This window comes from Danio rerio, chromosome 7, assembly GCF_049306965.1.
Source record: "Danio rerio strain Tuebingen ecotype United States chromosome 7, GRCz12tu, whole genome shotgun sequence".
NCBI classification, from domain to species: domain Eukaryota; kingdom Metazoa; phylum Chordata; class Actinopteri; order Cypriniformes; family Danionidae; genus Danio; species Danio rerio.
This window is the reverse complement of record NC_133182.1, coordinates 79,135,001-79,155,000: the sequence shown is the minus strand read 5'-3', so window position 1 is coordinate 79,155,000 and position 20,000 is coordinate 79,135,001. Positions and strand designations below refer to the sequence as shown.

The following is a 20,000-nucleotide window of genomic DNA, read 5'->3' as shown; positions in this document are numbered from 1 at the left end:
AATAGGCTAGGCAAGGAACAGACAAGACAAGAGACACTGATAAGACAGGTAAGGCAAGAAACAAGCGAGATAGGTAAGACAGGAGACACTGTGAGATAGGTAAGGCAAGAATTAGGCAAGACAGGTGAGACAAGATCCAGTCATGACACAAGTAAGGCAAAAAACATGCGAGACAGGATACACTGTGAGACAGGTAAGGTGAGAAACAAGCAAGACAGGTAAGGAAGGAGACACTGGTGGAAGAGATATGGCAAGAAACAGACAAGACAGGTGAGAAAGGAGACATTGGTGACACAGGTGATATAGGTTAGGCAAGAAACAGGCAAGACAGAAGACACTGGTTAGACAGGTAAGGCAAGAAACAAACGTGATAGGTGAGACAGGATACACTGTGAGATAGGTAGGGCAAGAATCAGGCAAGACAGGTGAGACAAGATACAGCCATGAGACAGGCAAGGCAAGAAACATGTGAGAGGATACACTGATAAGACTGGGAAGGCATGACAGGTGAGACAGGAGACACTGTAAGACAGGTCTGGTAAGAAACAGGTAAGACCGGCTAGCCAGAAGACACATGTGAGACAGGTAAGACAAGTAAATAAAGGAGACACATGTAAGACACGAGGTGTGAGTGAAGCAGGTGAGGCAAATAAGAATAGAAGATGCTAGTCAGAAAGGTAATACAAGTAAAAAAAAAGAGACACAGGTAAGACAGGAGACATGAAAGAGGCAGGGGACACAAATGAGACAGGAGTCACGGGTGAGACAAGTAAGAAAAGGAAACAGGTAAGACACTAGACAGGTGCAACAGGAGACACAAGTAAAACAGGTTAGACAAGGAAAAACTGATGATAAAGGTGAGACAAATAAGAATTGGAGACATAGGTGAGACAGGAGCCTGGAATGACAGGAGACACAGATGAGACAGGTAACACAGGCGAGACAGGTAAGACAGAGGACACAAGTGAGACAGGTAAGAGAGATGAGACAGGTGAGACAGAAGAAACAGTTGAGACAAGCAAGATGGGTAAGACAGAAGACACTCATTAAACAGGTAAGACAGAATAAATGGGTGAGACAGGTAAGACAGAAGACACGGGTCAAACAGGTAAGACAGAAGCCACAGGTGAGACAGGTTAGACAGGGGAGTTAGAAAACATGGGTGAGACAGGTAAGACAGAAGCCACAGGTGAGATGGGTAAGGCAGATGTGACAGAAGACACAGGTGAGACAGGTAAGACAAATGAGACAGAAGACACGGGTAAGAAAGATGAGACAGAAGCCACAGGTAAGACAGAAGACACATGTGAGATAGGTAAAAAGGATGAGACAGAAGCCACAGGTGAGACAGGTAAGGCAGATGAGACAGGTAAGAGAGAAGATATGGGTGAGACAGGAGACACAGGTGTGGCAGATAAGACAGGTAAGACAGGAGACATGGGTAGGACAGGTGAAACAGTACCTGTGGCGTGAGACAGCAGACTAAGTCTTCGTTCCAGCTCTTCAGCCTCATGGTTCAGTCTGTCCTGCACTGAAGCTGCACTGACACTGAGCTCTAACACACAAACACACCGAGGAGATCAAAAACAGCTGAGAGACACTGCAGATACACACTTACTGACTGACACTCAGAAATAGACACATAAACAAACAAATCAAATGTGAATGCGAGGCTCTGCTCTGTAGCTGTATAATCATTGAAAAGATGAACAAACACCATCATTTAATAACTTGTGTCTGCTAGCAATTACTGTACATGTAAAATGACTTCTAAGCCATTTAAATGAGTCAATGTTCGTAAATAATGCTTAAATGATCTCATACTCAGGCTTGAAAATTCGAATGCAAATTTTATAAATCGAAAGTGTCCCACCAGTGTTTCCAAGAGTGCATGTGAATCCACATGATTGTTCCTGCTTACATATATATGGACCATTTCTAATCTGTGCTATTTGGGAGTAAAGTATCAGAATTGGATTACTTGAAACATGCCCTTGAATCAATGCAGCCCTTGAAAGGTTACAACGCAATTAAAAGAAATGAGCCTTTGTTGCCTTCAGGTTTTTGTTAGTAAGTATAATATGAACAGCCTGTCTGAGTAGTGTGTACGAGTGCGCATCGGGGACATGTTGAGCTCATGTAAAGGGGTTGCAGCTGAACCCCAGTGTTTGTCCAGCACTTAAACTGCTAATAATAGAGCAGTCATGTGGGCCAGAAGGCAAATGGCCAGAGGAGTCAGATATTTGTCCACCGCCACTGATCATCCTGAGGGACATCAGAGGCACAGCGGTGTAAAGTAACGAGGGATGCACCGAATGATTTTTTAAAAGACAAGTACCGATCATATTTTCTTGTACTCACCAATACCGATACACATACTTTTTGGGGGTTGTGGCAGTTTTCCTAAGTAATGACTCAATGTGATCAATTATTGAAGGACAGCTTCTTTGTTAATATGAAAACATTTGTAACTTAAACGTTTTTTCTTCTGCTTAACACAGTTATTACATGTAAGAGGAATGATACAACTATGGTAAACCAAAATGTTGTGGTAATTCTACAGTTACTATGGTAACACAACAGCTACTGTAATTGATCTGTTGTGGTTATTCCACAGTTGCTATGGTAACACAACAGCTATAGCAACTGATCAGTTGTGATGATTCCACAGTAGCTATGGTAACTCAACAACTATAGTAATTGATCTGTTGAGATTACACAGTCGCTATGGTAACACAGCAGCTATAGAAATTGATCGGTTGTGATTATACAGTTGCTATTGTAAAAGCAACAATCGTAATTGATCTGTTGTGGTGATTATACAGTTGCTATGGTAACGCAACAGCTATAGCAACTGATCAGTTGTGATAATTCCACAGTCGCTATAGTAACACAACAGCTATAGCAACTGATCAGTTGTGATTTCACAGTTGCTATGGTAGCACAGCACCTATAGTAATTGATCGGTTGTGGTGATTATACAGTTGCTATGGTAACACAACAGCTATAGTAATTGATCTGTTGTGGTGATTATACAGTTGCTATGGTAACACAACAGCTATAGCAACTGATCAGTTGTGATGATTCCACAGTTGCTATGGTAACACAGAAACTATTGTAATTGATTTGTTGTGGTGATTCTACGGTTGCTATGGTAACACAACAACTATAGTAATTGATCTGTTGTGGTGATTCTACGGTTGCTATGGTAACACAACAACTATAGTAATTGATCTGTTGTGGTGATTGTGATGACGGGTCTCAGACTGACCTGGGAACAGTGGCTTCAGTCCAAACGGGCCTCTGGACGGAGAAATACCACGAACAATACAGTCGAATAAAAAACTGATGTGCTCGCCCTCGGCACAAGACAAGAAGAAGACGCCGGCCCCTACACACACACACACACACACACACATACACACATAGAAGATAAAAATCAGGAGAGTGCCCTTATCTCAAACACCCGCATGACTGAAACACACACACACACACACACACACACACACAAACAAGCACATTGATACACACACTGACACACTCAACAGTATAATGTTCTGCTCACTCTTTTACAGATGAATACAGCTTTTGAGCTACAAAAGAACACTAAAACACTATAAAAAGATCAAAGTGGGTAGCATGTTCGCCTCAAAGCAAGAAGGTCGCTGGTTCGAGTCTCGGCTGGCTCAGTTGGCGTTTCTGTGTGGAGTTTATACATATATAAATATATATATATAGTTTAATTTAGTTTTGGTTTAACTCATTTTTATGACTTTAATATTTTGACAGCTTCTTTGGCAAGTAATAACGCTTTAGTACCACATTTAAATAAGACTAACCATCACTTTAAAGCCAACATTGATTTTTTTGTTAGTTTTTTTGTGCAAGGGGACTTTTTTTGACTGATTGTACTGTATTTTCCATATAACTGGTGATAATTCTGGATAAGTGTGTGTGTGTGTGTGTGTGTGTGTGTGTGTGTGTGTGTGTCAGTTCTGCAGGTCTGGATAAATGAGGTCTGACTCACTTCTTCTAGGAATCTGATAAAGCCTCCTGAGGTGAAGGTCAATGAGCAGAAACAGCCGTCACTCCAGAGGAAGAAGACCACACAAAACCAGCAGAGCGACCACACACACACACACACACACATCCATGATTTACAGGGACACTCCATAGGCACAATCTGTTTTATATAGTAAATAAAGCTTATTATATAGCTCTACCCCTAAACCCAACCCTCACAGTAAACCTGTGGCAACATTTGAACATCAAAAGACCTCGTTAAGTATGATTATGAAGCATTTTGAATTATGGGGACATGAGGTGTGACCTCGTAAACCATCTTAATAGAGTACAATTAAACCATACCCATGTCATTATGCAACTTTGTATCCCTGTAAACCACATAAACCTGCTCTCTCTCACACACACACACACACACACACATACTTGTATAGTTATCTTTATGGGGACTCCCCATAGCTGGAATGATGTTTCTAATGTACAGACTGTATATTTAGTTTGACTGTTTTTAATTGTTTCTCAGAGATGGGTTGCGGCTGGAAGGGCATCCGCTGGGTAAAAACTTGCAGGATAAGTTGGCGGTTCATTCCGCTGTGGTGACCCCGGATTAATAAAGGGAATAAGCTGACAAGAAAATGAATGAATGAATGTTTCAAATTGTTTGGCGCCATCTAGTGTCTGAACAATGCGCAGGTTAGTGTATACTCCATCAGCTGTTTTCATCCTGTTAGCTTTGTGATTTTGACTGTTTTTCTCCATCTAGTGTCTGAACAATGCGCAGGTTAGTGTATACTCCATCAGCTGTTTTAGTTTCTGTCAGCTTCAGCATTTATCTAAATGAAATGAATAAACTATTAGGGCTCAGAACAATGTTTTGTGTCTGATGTTTGTGTTTTGTGGGTTTAAGTAGCCATGTAATAAGCAGGATAAAGTACATCCAGGTGGTTGTAAACCTCCCTTTGCGTCAGGCTACCGATAAACCCGTGGGTCTTTATTCTGTGATAACATCCTCATGGATGTACTTTATCCCTATATTAACTGTATATACCCATCACATGGCGATACTCACAGTAGCCGCAGCGCGTTCCTCCCTCAAACACGAAGCCGTTGTGTATCGCTCCGTATCTTCGCAGGTCCAGCAGGTTCCAGTGCGCCATGATGACCGCTGGATGATCTTTAGCGATGACCAGAACATCATTGCATAAATGCAGCATCGCCGGTCCGCTCTCCAGTTTGGTGCCGGGAAGAACACACACACCGAAACTGTGAACTGCGCGTGAAAACACACACCGATTATACATAAACGCTCAATCAGACGCTTCAGTGCACCACAGCACAGTCAAAGCAGGGAAATAACACGAGTGTGTGGTTGCTAAGGTAAACAGGGTGGTTGCTAGGTTCAGAAGTAAAATCTAAATATATAATATATAATACAGTATAATATATAAATATAGTGTGTGTGTGTGTGTGTGTGTGTGTGTGTGTGTGTGTGTTGAATAACAATAGAAAAGGTATAGACTGTGGTTTGTTTTCATCTTCAGTCCGTCATATGAGCAGCAGGACTCCTTCCCTTGGCAGTCAGCACTAACTAGTGAGCTCTAGTGAGTGTCCGTGATGTCACACAGACGTCGCTCGCTCACTTCAGTCTGTGCAGTTAATAAAGTGTAAACAGTCAGTGTGTGTGTGTGTGTGTGTGGTGTGAGGGAATGCATGCAGGGTTAAACCTGTTAGCACTGACACTGAAGCAGATTTATGAGGGGATGCCAATGACAACAAAGAGCAGCTACATACACATGCGCGCACACACACACACACACACACACTCATGCACACATACATATCATTGCATTACGCATACACACACACACACATACACACATTAATGCATGGACATTTTACAAAACGATGATTACAATGTGTGTGTATGTGAGTGTGTGTGTGTGTGTGTGTGCGTGTATGTTAATTGTGTATTTGAAAGCGTATGTGAGTGTGTCTGTGTGTGCATTTGTAACTGTATGTGTGTGTGTTTATGTACATGTGTGTGTGTTTGTTTGTGTATGCCTATGTATGTGAGTGTGTGTCTGTAAGTGTAAGTGTGAGTGTGTGTTTGACCTTCTCCGAGGCAGTATCTGAGTCTGGTCTCCCAGCTCTGCAGCGCCGCCCTGCTGTCGAAGCCGATCTCTGCACTCTGACTGAGGCTCAGGATGGAGAGTGTGTGTGAAACTCCGTCAGCAGAATCACTCGACTGCAGACCGCAGACGTGCTCCAGCGTCAGCACCACACACTCCGACTCACCGCGCTCCCTATACACGCACAACAGCAGACAGTCTGATGCACGCACACACACACACACACACACAGTCATGAATGTCTGAAGTTTAAACATGACATCACCTGACATAAAATAGTAGTAACCTTTAACAGAACATTATTGTTTTTCTTATTCCTAATAAGAAGAAAAGAATGGAAACATGAAAGAGTGCATGAATAAATTAATGAAAAAAGAATGAATGAATTAATTAATAAATTAATGAATGAAAGAGCATTCATGAATGCATGAATGAAAAAATAATGAATAAATGAATGAATGAACAAAAAAAGAATGAATGCATGAATGAAAAAAGAATGAATGAATGGATGAATGAATAAACGAATGAATGTATGAATAAAAAAATGAATGCATAAATGAAAAAAATTAATGAACGCATGTATGAATGAATGAATTAATGCATGAATTTAAAAAATGAATGCATGAATAAAAAAAATAAGAATGCATGAATTAATGAATGCATGAATGAAAAAATAATGCATAAATGAAAAAAATGAATGCATGAATGAATGAATGAAAGAAAAATCAATGCATGGATGAATGAATGAATGAAAGAAGATCAATGCATGGATGAATGAATGGATGAATGAATGAAAGAATGAATGAATGAAAGAAAGAAAATCAATGCATGGATGAATAAATAAATGGATGGATGAATGAATGAATGAAAATCAATGCATGGATGAATAAATGAATGGATGAATGAATGAATGAATGAATGAAAATCAATGCATGGATGAATTAATGAATGAATGAATGAATGAATGAATGAATGAATGAATGAATGAATGAATGAATGAAAATCAATGCATGGATGAATTAATGAATGGATGAATGAATGAATGAATGAATGAATGAATGAATGAATGAATGAATGAAAATCAATGCATGGATGAATTAATGAATGGATGAATGAATGAATGAATGAAAATCAATGCATGGATGAATAAATGAATGGATCAATGAATGGATCAATGAATGAATGAAAGAAAACTCAATGCATGGATGAAATGAATGAATGAATGAATGAATGAATGAAACATCTCGGCTGATTGAGATTTTGCATAGGGCTTGTCAAAAGTTAGAATTTTTTTAAAATTTGTAATGTATTTTAATGTTACTAAAAATCAGATGTTGAACATACACACACACACACACACACACACATACACACATGCACACGCACAAACACACACAGACACACACACACACACACACACACAGTCAGACACACAGACAAACACAGACAAACACAGACACACACACACACACACACACAGTCAGACACACACACACACACACACACACACACACACACACACACACACACACGCACACACACACACAGTCAGACACACAGACAAACACAGAAACACACACACACACACACACACACACACACAGTCAGACACACAGACAAACACAGACACACACAGACACACACAGACACACACAGACACACACACACAGCAGCTGTACAAGCGTGTTTCTCAGTGTTTTCTCTGCTCGGTCAGCTGATCTGCTGAAGGTGAAACATTCCTGTGCTGATATACGAAACTCTGCTCCAGCGCTCTAATTAATGGAGCAGAATTAACCACTGCGTGACACTACATGCACATCAGAGCATGTCACACTAACACACAACCAGCAGAAACCATAAATCATTCCTGCTCATCCATTCATGACCTTAGACTAAGGAAAAAAAACTCAAAACTCAGCAGCATTAATTACTCAAACTAAACCATGGTGTTATCTGTTTACGAATAAATCAAAGACTGTAGAATAAACAAAATAATAGTTAAGCCCAACAGTTACCTACAGTTCAATAATGGATTCATATTTGACATAACGTCGGGTAAAAACAACCCAGTATTGAAGAACGATGCTCCTCATATAACACCAATATAAATTAATAATGCGCAAAGATTAATTGCGATTAATCACATCCAAAATAAAAGTTTGCTTTGACGTGATATACGTGTGTGTATTATATATGTACTATGTGTCTGTGATATTCACACATGCATACATACAAACAAAACTATACATTTAAAAAAGTATTAGCTTAAAAAATAATGTCACATATATATATTATATACCTAAATATAAATAAACCTTTTCTCAAATATATTCATGCATGTGTGTATTTATATATACATAATAATTATACACAGTCCATAAACATATATTATGTCAAAAAGACTTTTATTCTGGATGCCATTAATTGCAAAAAATGAATGCATTACTTTTTGCCCAGCACTAATAAAAATATAATATTATTAAATTATATTACAACAGCTTTTCTTTTATAATGTATCGTCAGTTATTAACATGAAATCCAGACATTATAAAACTTAAAACAAAACAAATATATATATATATATATATATATATATATATATATATATATATATATATATATATATATATATATATATATATATAAATAGTTTATATATATATTATATATTTATATATATATTATTGATTAGGAGAAACTATTTTCCTTATAAACTATTTGGGTCAAATATGAATAAACCCATTGTTGGTTTTGAATTTAAAGATCAAACTTCACAATAAGGTTTAATTAGTTATTATTAGTTAATATATTTGCTAACATGAACTAATAATGTACAGCATTTATTAATATAGTCCAACATTTACGAATGCATTATTAAAATATTAATTATTTCTCGTTAACATTAGATAATGCAACAATGAATGACTTTATTTACATCAATGTTGGGTTAAATATGAGGAATAAAACAATAATGTTTTTTTTTTTTTAACTAAATTTAAAGGTCAAACTTTACATTAAGATTTAATTAGTTATTATTAGTTCACATATTTACTAATATTGGCTAATAATCAACAACACTACAGCATTTATTAATATAGTCCAACATTTACGAATGCTTTGTTAAAATACTCATCTTAGTTAATGCAGGCGACGCAGTCTCACAACAAGAAGGTCGCTGGTTCGAGCCTCGGCTGGGTCAGTTTCTGTGTGGAGTTTGCATGTTCTCCGTGCGTTCGCGTGGTTTTCCCGGTGCTCCCGTTTCCCCCACAGTCCAAACACATGCGATACAGGTGAATTGGGTAGACTAAATTGTCCGTAGTGTATGAGTGTGAATGGTGGTTTCCCTGAGATGAGTAGCGGCTGGAAGGGCATGCGCTGCGTAAAAACGTGCTGGATAAGTTGGCGGTTCATTCCGCTGTGGTGACCCCGGATTTATAAAGGGACTAAGCCGACAAGAAAATGAATGAATGAATAGCTAATGCAACAATGAATGACTTTATTTACATCAACAATGATTTATAAAAAGTGTTATGAATGTGTTGTTCATTAGCTTGATCATGTTAGTAAATAAATAACTAATACAACCGTATTGTGAAGCGTTACCTACTTAAATTACACTTTTTAACCCAACAGTAGTGTTTGTCCATATGTTTGACCCAACATTGGGTTACAAAAACCCAGCATTTACTATTTAGAGTGTACTAAATGTCTCTACACCATCCTGTCACTGATGAAGTTTGCTATTAATTAAGAAATAAGACAGTTTAGCTTAAATGTACAGTTGTGTTGTGTCACGAGCACGCGCGCACACGTTCATCATTCATAAATACATAAATAAATACATCTAAACTAATAAGAAATTAATTAATATCAAACTTAATGTTAGATCTTGGAGAAAGGCACATGTTGGATCTTCTCTGTTTGTTATTGTGACGTAAATAATGATGGACTGACCTGCGACTGGTGAAGGTTTTCTCAAAATCAACCAGCGACTCTTCCACTGTGGGAGACATCAAAACGCACTTTTACACACACTCCCTCTCTCAAACCCACACATACACACACACACACAGACATATTTCCATACTTTTTTGCCGTCTCGGATTTTAGCGGCTCCCTCCGCGATCACGGTGTGGCTCATCTTAACGTCATGACAGCTGCGCGCGTGCACGTGCTCACTTTCAAAATAACGGACGCGCGCCTCCGCCGCCTCAAGCACGAGCAACAGTGACTTTTATTTTTAAGTGGACAAAAGATAAATACACAGCATTTACTATACTAGCACTACTTACCATGGTACTGATACGAAAGAAAAAGCACCAAGAGCAGAAACCAAACGACAGAAAATAAATCAATGAATAAATAAATAAATAAATAAATAAATAAATAAATAAATAAGTAAATAAATAATTAAATAAATAAGTAAATAATTAAATAATAAATAAATAAGTAAATAAATAAATAAGTAAATAAATAAATAAATATATAAGTATTTAAATAAATAAATAAATAAATAAATAAATAATTAAATAAAGAAGTAAATAAAGAAAGAAGTAAATAAATAAATAAATAAATAAGTAAATAATTAAATAATAAATAAATAAGTAAATAAATAAATAAGTAAATAAATAAATAAATATATAAGTATTTAAATAAATAAATAAATAAATACATAATTAAATAAAGAAGTAAATAAAGAAAGAAGTAAATAAATAAATAAATAATTAAATAAATAAATAATTAACTAAATAAAGAAGTAAATAAATGAATAAATAAATAAAGAAGTAAATAAACAAATAAATAAGTACATAAATAAATAAATAATTAAATAAATAAATAAATAAGTAAACGAATAAACAAATAGATAATTAAATAAATAAATTGAATAAATAAATAAGTAGGTAAATAAATAAACAAATAAATAAACAAATAAATAAGTAATTAAATAAATAAGCAATTAAATAAATAAATTAATTAATAAAATAAATAAATAAATAAATAAATAAATAAATAAATAAATAAATAAATAAATAAATAAATAATTAAATAAACAAGTACGTAAATAAATTAATAAATAATTACGGTGGTCCAGTGGGTAGCGCTGTCACCTTACAGTAAGAAGGTTACTGGTTCAAGTCTCGGCTGGGTCAGTTGGTGTTTCTGTGTGGAGTTTGCATGTTCTCCCCGTGTTGGTGTGGGTTTCCTCCAGGTGCTCCGGTTTCCCCCACAGTCCAAACACATGCGCTATAGGGGAATTGGGTATGCTAAAATTGTCCAAAGTGTATGTATGTGTGTTTCCCAGGGCATCGGCTGTGTAAAACAAATGCTGGATCAGTTGGCGGTTCGTTCCACTGTGGCGACCCCAGATTAAGAAAGAGACTAAGATGAAAAGAAAATGAATAAATGAATAATAATTGTTATGTTCCATTAGTTTAACTACCACAGAAATAAAAAGATAAATAAAAGTAAAACATAGGCATATTTTTAAAAGACAATTATCCCCCCTCCCCCCCAAATATGATTACAATTAATTTTATTATAACCGAAATAATATCGAGAGCATTCTTTATAAAATAAAAACACACATTACCATCAGCAATCAATCTAAAATATTTATTCATATGTAAAACATATAAAAAATAAAACACTTTCCATAACAATGTACACGTCACAATATAAATACAACCGCAATCAGAAACAGTACATACAGCTGAACGCAAAACTATGAGCCCTCCTGTGCAATATTTACTCTTTAATAGTTCCCAAATGATGCTGAACAGATTCAGGAATTGTTCACAGTATTTCCTCTAATGTTTGTTCTTCTGGAGAAAGTCTTATTTGTCTTATTCAGTTATTTTAAGGTCAATATTATTCGCCCCTTCAGTAATATTAGTGTTGGATTGTCTCCAGAACAAACCACTGTTATACAATGACTTGCCTAATTACCCTAACTTTACCCTAATTACCCTAGTGAAGCCTTTACATGTCACTTTAAGCTGAACACTAGTGTCTTGAAGAATATCTAGTCTAATATTGTTTACTGTCATCATGGCAAAGAGAAATCAGTTATTAGAGATGAGTTATTAGAGCTATTATGATTAGAAATGTGCTGAAGAAAATGAAACAGAAATTGGGGAAGAAATAAAGAGGAGGGCTGATGATTCAGGCTTCAGCTCCATGTGTGTTATAGTCAGTAACATGCGGTCTGAGCTGAAGGATCTCAGCTAATATATTAATATTCATAATAATAAAGTCTCCTGGTTATGTTTGGCACTGGCGGCCGACGCAGACGCGGATCTTGACTCTGTTCACTGTGGTGGGTTTTCTGATGACGCTGTTGATCCAGTCTGCGTATTTGGGCACGAGTGTGTAAACGCCCGGTTTCCCGGAGCGTCCGCATCCGTCGCCCCAGCTGATGATCCCGTAGAGGTAACTCACACCCTCACACTCACAGGCCAGCGGACCACCAGAGTCACCCTGCAGAACACACACACACACACACACACACACACATTAACAGACCAGCACACAATATGCATTGGCTGAAAAGCAGAGATACAAACACACATACACACACACACATACACACACACACACACACGTTGTTGTTGTGTATTTGTGACCTGACAGGCGTCCACACAGGAGTCGCTGCCGGCGCACATCATCCCGGATCTGACCTCTGACCCGTAAACATCAGCAGACGAGCACTGCTCAAACGGCATGATCTTCACTACACCCTCCATCAGGTTAGAGTACGAGTTCGCCTCTGAACACACAGACAGACAGTTACATTCACACAGTCTGTCCACACATGACAAACAACAGATATAACCGAATCTATTGAATCTCCCAAGTAGACTGAATCTCCTGACCTGTCTGAATCAACTGAATCTCCTGAATTGTTTGAATCAACTGAATCTCCTGAACTGTTTAAACTACTGTAACTGAATCTTCTAAGCAAACTGAATCTCCTAAACTGTCTAAATCAACTGAATCTCCCGCACTGTTTAAATTACTGTAACCAAATCTTTTAAGTAGACTGAATATCCTGAACAGTTTGAATCAACTGAATCTCCTGAACTGTCTGAATCAACTAAATCTCCTGAACTGTTTGAACTACAGTAACCGAATCTCCTAAGTAGACTGAATCTACTGAACTGTTTAAATCATCTGAATCCTGTGAACTGTTTGTACTACTGTAACTGAATCATCTGAGTCAATTAAATCTCCCAAACTGTTTGAATCAACTGAATCTCCTGAACTGTTTGTACTACTGTAACTGAATCTCCAGAGTCACCTGAATCTCCTGAACTGTTTGTACTACTATAACTGAATCTTCTGAGTCAACTGAATCTCCTGAACTGTTTGAATCAACTGAATCTCCTGAACTGTTTAACCTACAATAACCGAATCTCCTAAGTGGACTGAATATCCTGGACTGATTGAATCAGTTTAATTTTCTTAAATGTTATAACTACAGTAACTGAATCGATTGAATCTCCTGAACAGTTTGAATCAACTGAATCTCCTGAACTGTTTGTAATACAGTAACTGTATCTCCTGAGTCAATTGAATTTCCTGAACTATTTGAATCAACTGAATCTCCGGAACTCTTTGAATCAATTGAATTTCCTAATCTGTATGAATCTCCTGAACTGTTTGAACTACAGTTGCTAAATCTCCTAAGTAGACTGAATCTCCTGAACTGTTTGAATCAACTGAATCCTCTGAACTGTTTGTACTACATTAGCTGAATCTCCAGAGTCACCTGAATCTCCTGAACTGTTTGAATCAACTGAATCCTCTTAATTGTTTGTACTACAGTAACTGAATCTCCTGAGTCACCTGAATCTCCTGAACTGTTTGAATTAACTGAATCCTCTGAACTTTTTGTACTACAGTAACTGAATCTCCTGAGTCAATTGAATCTCCAGAACAGTTTGAATCAATTGAATCTTCTGTATTGTTTGTACTACAGTAACTGAATCTTCTGAGTCAACTGAATCTCCTGAACTGTTTGAATCAACTGAATCCTCTTAATTGTTTGTACTACAGTAACTGAATCTCCTGAGTCAATTGAATCTCCTGAACAGTTTGAATCAATTAAATCTTCTGTATTGTTTGTACTACAGTAACTGAATCTCCTGAACTGTTTGAACTATAGTAACTGAATCTCCTGAACTGTTTGAACTACAGTAACTGAATCTCCTGAGGTAACATTGTTGCCTGTGATTATTCTGCTAATTATTTCTCTGTGTATTTAAGTGCCTTTGCTTCTACAATTAATTACCCTTATTTTAAATACCCAGACATTTAAAATAAATAAATAAAAAAGTAAATAACAAAATGTAAATATAGCTGCAAGCAGCAATTAACGGGGGTCAAGCAGTTTAGCAGGGTAAGGTCATATAGCAGTTAGGACGCCTGTAAGTAGTTCATTCGACAACGAAATATACGATTAGAGTGTTAAAGTTTATAGATTAAGCTAACAAATGTTTGATTAAACATTCCAAAAAACTATTTCGGTTTTTTACATATTGGCAAATTTTTAATGAACATTTCGAGTGACCACTTTTATGTCAAAGTGACCAGTATAAGCAGCCCTATGATATAATGTGTAGATCGAGTCATGGCACCTTAGACAAAGACATGACATGTCAAATTGTAAGTTAATCAGATAAATGGTTACTCAGATACAGTGATTTTACAATGTATAGCGCCACCATGTGGCCAATGTCTACAAGTTTTATGCTATGACCTTAGACTGACCTCTTGCATATGTGTAACAAGTTTGGTGAAGATATTTTAATTCCTTCATGAGTTATGGCTATTTTAGCTCTTCTTAATAAAAATGACAAAAGAGCAGTGAATAAGGTATTAGTGATCTCCTACTGCCATCTAGTGGCCACGGTGTAATTTATTTATGTGATTACAGCCATTTAGGTGTGCATAAACATATCCCTTCTATAATTGAGCATGTTCTAACTATATAAAATGAAAAATTTGTATTTTATTAAAATAATTAAAAGTCTACAGAGTAAAAAGTGTGACAAGCTTTGACTAAATTTGATCTTAAATGCATTAACCGTGTTTATGCCATGTCAGTTTGGGATTCAGAATGCATTACATAACATTACATTACATTCTTTGTTATAGAGCAGTAAAATAAACATCAAGTGCTGTTACTGCCATCTAGAAGCCACAGTTGTGATTTTCTTTACACATGTTTTAAAACAAGGTGTTTAATTATAGAACCAGTTTTACCTATTAGAATTATTATGAAGAGGTTAACTGGGACCAAATTAGATGTTTAATGCATAACAGTGTTTACATCAGGTCAAAATGTGATTCAGAATGATCCTAAATGCAATTTCCCTGACTTTAAACTCAAAAAAATGTAAAACAACAAAGGTATGCAAATGTTATGAACAATAAATAAGTGGACTTGTTGTGACATCTAGTGGTTAGAAATGGTAGGTGACAGTTAAAAGTCTGTGTTATAGTGGCTAAAATGATAGAATATTGAAAATGTGTTTTTGAAACCTTTAAACATCCAAGATGGACAAAAAAATAACTTATAAATCATTTCAGTGATAAGTGTGTAAATGAAGCACATTTACTTCATTTTTAAGCCATTTTAGCATGTTTTTAAAATCATTTCCACTATTATAGCGCCACCTATAGCCCAATCTCCACAAGATTTTGCATGTTTATTCACATTGATATGCCACATCTGCTCACCAATTTCTGTGATGTTTTGGGTTTTCCTTATTGGTTTACAGGCATGTAGGTTCGTGTAGACACGCCCCTTTTGTTAATGAGCCTGTTACAGCTATCTAAAATGGAAAGTTCAACTTTTTTTTGATAATTATTGATCTACTCAGTCCAGAGGTTCATACAACACTGGTTTCGTTGCGATTGAGTTAAAAACCAGGGACTAGTTTGCAAAAGTAGGTTTTGTTTATATTGATGGTTTTTTAATGAACAGTTTGAGTAACAGCAGTGGTTTTAGTGTCAAACTGTTCAGTATGAGCAGACCTATCATATGATATGTAGATTGAGGGTTTTTAGTGAAATGGTGTGTAAATGAAGCAAATTTACTTTATTTTTAAGCGATTTAGCATTATTTAAAGACTATTTTTGCTATTATAGCGCCACCTATGGTTTGATCTTCACAAAATTTTGCAAGTTTCTTCAAATTGATATGGCACATGTGCTCACCAATTTCTGTGATGTTTTGAGTTTTCCTCATTGGTTTACAGGCATGTAGGTTCGTGTGGACACGCCTCTTTTGTAAATTAGCCTGTTACAGCTAGCCAAAGTGAAAAGTTCAACTTTTTTTTGATAATTATTGATCTACACAGTCCAGAGATTCTAACAACACTGGTTTCGTCGCGACTGAACTAAAAACCAGGGACTAGTTCGCAAAAGTAGGTTTTTCCTATATTGATGAATATTTAACGAACGGTGTGAGTGAGAGCAGTGGTTTGAGTGTTAAACTGTTTGGTATGAGCAGGCCTATCATATGATATGTATTTTGTGTGGTTGCGCAAAAGGTTGTGTGATACACAACCCATTACACACTAAAAATACGTAAAATCGCCCCCTAGTGGCCGATTTCTTTCAAAATTCTTACAGACCTCAAGGACCGTGAGTCGAACATGCCCAGCGAGTTTCGTTTTGATCACTCATCGTTAACCTTGTTAAATGGCTGCTCAATTTTTATTGGCTAATGGCGGCCATGTTTTTTGAGATATGCCAATGTCCTTATAGTATGTTATGACAACTTGGTCAAAGACACTGCATGCCAAATTTCAAGCTGATTGGAGTAATGGTTGTAAGGTTAGAGTAATTTTTATGTTTTTTTAACTTTATAGCGCCACCGTGTGGCCAAAGTCTACGGGTTTTGCACTGTCACATCAAATTAAGCTTACACATATGTGTACCAAGTTTGGTGATGATATCTCATTCCTTTTAAAAGTTATAGCTACAATTAGCAATTAGCTTCAATTAGCATCGAACATTGTTGTGCACTGTTTCGTGCGAGAAAAAAAATTTCAACTTTTTTTTGATAATTATTGATATTCAGTGTCCAGAGAACATTTCAGAGCTGGTTTGGTTCAGATTGGGCAAAAAACCTAGGACTAGTTCGCAAAAGTAGGTTTTGGACAAATCGCGATGTAGCGGGAAAACGGTCCACCGTAGAGAAAATCTGGGTCACTCCACTTTTGTTCGGGCTGACCCAAGGATTCCAAATATGTAATTTTTTTGAGTCTACGACAAACGATGTACAAATGGCGGCCAAAATATTGGGTTTTGGCGCAATAGCGCCACCTATGGGCCGATTTGGCTGATCTTCGGTGAGAATGTAGTGTACCGGAGTACTACCATCTGACCAAGTTTCAGCTCTCTCGGACTTACGGTTTGGTCTGGGCAATAGTGACTTTGGCAGAATAATAATAATAAAAATCCTTACAAATACAATAGGGTTTCAGCGCTTCGCGCTTGACCCCCTAAATATGTGTTTGATTTAGGTTGTATTCCTTGTTTGTATACATTGTAGTGCTTTAAGTTTAAGAGAAGTGCATCATAAATTAAAATAATCATCATTATTATTACTATTAATAATAAATGCTAATGACAAAAATGCACAATAAAAGGGCAGAAATGAAAAGTGTAGACTGACTCTCGTGCATGTGTCCCCAGCCGGAGATCTTGCAGCAGGAGTGATCCGGGAATGTGGTGTTTTTCGTGGGCAGGCAGATCGGACGGATGAACGGGGTTTTCGGAGCACAGCGGCCGTCCTGCTTCTTCAGCTTCACCAACACTACACAAACACAACATTTACATTACATATAACAGAACCATTTACAGTTTATTACACATGACAGCACTTTCTCTCACACTTTCGTATTTTCTTAAATGCAGGAAATGCAGTTTGTAATGATGTGAATCTTCAGTATTGGTCATCCAGACTCACCGATATCATTTAGGGTGGGCTCGAACTGAGTGTAGTCGGGGTAGAAACTGTAGTTGGCCACAGCAAACGTCCTGGTGTTGGGGCCGGTGTCGTTGAAGGAGTGCTGACCGAGAACAACCCGGATCTGAGACTTGAATGGACTGAAAGAGAGAAATGCTGAGGTTATAAAGCCTTATGGAGTCAGAATGATGGGCTTCATATACCCGAAAGCATACACAGAATTAGAAGATGCCTTTAAATGGCCACTAATGAAAACTAGATGTCACCTGGTGGTCATATTCGGTACTGCATTCAAACATAGTTATAATAAAAGCAATTTTTGTGATATCAAAATTCCTGTTTTTTTCTCTGTTCAAATGCAGATGTCCTTCCCAGAATACACATTTTTAGAGGCTAAATTTGAATTAAATACCACTAATATGCCCAAACAACTCTCGAATTTGATGTCTACTTTACAATTATTGTCGAAAAATATGAAAAAATATGGTTCCTATCACTGAAAGCGTACACAGAAATAGAGGACGCCCTTATATGGTCACCAATAAAAACAAGAGGTCACCTGGTGGTCATGTTTGGTACTGTGCCCAAACTAAATATTACTAAAAGCTAATTGTTTGTGATATCAACTTTAAATTTGGTATATAAGCGTGTCAGTAATTTAAGTTGAACGTTATTTTTAAGTTTATGTTTAAAAAGTGATACAATAGTAAAGCCGTTATCTGTATAACCGCACAGTTAGACTTGCGCAGGAAGCAGTGAGCGGCTGAAACGACCCAGCAGGACGACACCAGTGTTCCCGCACAGAACTCATCTGCGAGGTACAACTTTAAAATTTGATATCTACTATGCAAACATTGTCAAACTAATTAAAAATATGGTTTGTATTCCTCAAAACATAAACAGAACTAGAGGACGCCCTTATATGGTCACTAATGAAAACTGAAAGGTCACCTATTGGTCATGTCTGGTACTGCGCCCAAGCTTAATACTACTGAAAGCTTATTGTTTGAGATATCAACTTTAAATTTGGTATATAATTGTAGAAGATTGTTCATTATTGAAGTTAAACTAATTTTTTATTGTCTATATTTAAAAAGTTGTACGACAGTAAAGGTCTTTTTGGTATAAACACTCATAATAGTGCAGGAAACATAGAGTGGCAGAAACATCCCAGCAGGATGACACCAGTGTTCCCGCACAACTTTAGAAGTTGATATCTACAATACAAACATTGTCAAAAGAATGAAAAGTAGGGTTCGTATTTAACAAAACATATGCAAAAATAGAGGACGCCCTTATATGGTCATTAATGAAAACTGAAGGTCACCTGGTGGTCATGTTTGTTACTGCACCCAAACTAAATAGTACTGAAAACTCATTGTTTGTGATATCAACTTTAAATTTGGTATATATAAGTGTTGCAGATTGTCAGTAATTTAAGTTAACCGTTATTTTTACGTCTATGTTCAAAAAGTGGTACGACAGTAAAGGTGCTATCAGTATAAACGCTCAGTCAGACTTGCGCAGAAAGCAGTGAGCGGCTGAAACGACCCAGCAGGACGACACCAGTGTTCCCGCACAGAACTCGTCTGCGATGTACAACTTTAAAATTTGATGTCTACTATACAAATATTGTCAAAAGTATGAAAAAAAATATGGTTTATATTCAACAAAACATACACAAAAATAGAGGATGCCCTTATATGGTCGTTAATGAAACCTGGTGGTGATGTTTGGTACTGCACCCAAGCTAAATACTACTAAAAGCTCAATTTTGGTGATATCAACTTTAATTTTCGTATATAAGTGTTGAAGATTGTTAATAATTCATGGTGGACGTTATTATTACAATATGTTTATGAAGTGAT

At 36.7% G+C, this 20,000-nt stretch overlaps 2 protein-coding genes across 5 annotated transcripts in view; both read right to left on the bottom strand.

Annotated features, from left to right (window-relative positions):
* The window catches only part of dok7a (docking protein 7a), a 20,141-nt gene extending 9,834 nt beyond the window's left edge, over nt 1-10,307 (bottom strand). For 2 of the 4 annotated variants that reach the window (XM_073907704.1, XM_073907705.1), the window contains exons 1-6: nt 10,240-10,307; nt 10,107-10,152; nt 6,136-6,351; nt 5,093-5,293; nt 3,272-3,391; nt 1,463-1,555 (exon numbers count right to left, since the gene is read on the bottom strand). In XM_073907704.1, coding sequence (XP_073763805.1) covers nt 1,463-1,555; nt 3,272-3,391; nt 5,093-5,293; nt 6,136-6,351; nt 10,107-10,152; nt 10,240-10,293 — 730 coding nt within the window. In that variant the 5' untranslated portion in view covers nt 10,294-10,307. The remainder of the gene's footprint in view (nt 1-1,462; nt 1,556-3,271; nt 3,392-5,092; nt 5,294-6,135; nt 6,352-10,106; nt 10,153-10,239) is intronic. The other 2 variants (XM_073907706.1, XM_073907707.1) reach the window with 1 other exon arrangement.
* A 1,443-nt stretch (nt 10,308-11,750) lies between these two features.
* hgfac (HGF activator) overlaps nt 11,751-20,000 on the bottom strand; it is a 25,018-nt gene continuing 16,768 nt past the window's right edge. The window contains exons 11-14 of the mRNA XM_073907703.1: nt 18,133-18,272; nt 17,839-17,979; nt 12,776-12,918; nt 11,751-12,629 (exon numbers count right to left, since the gene is read on the bottom strand). Of these exons, the coding sequence (XP_073763804.1) occupies nt 12,414-12,629; nt 12,776-12,918; nt 17,839-17,979; nt 18,133-18,272 (640 nt within the window). The 3' untranslated portion in view covers nt 11,751-12,413. The remainder of the gene's footprint in view (nt 12,630-12,775; nt 12,919-17,838; nt 17,980-18,132; nt 18,273-20,000) is intronic.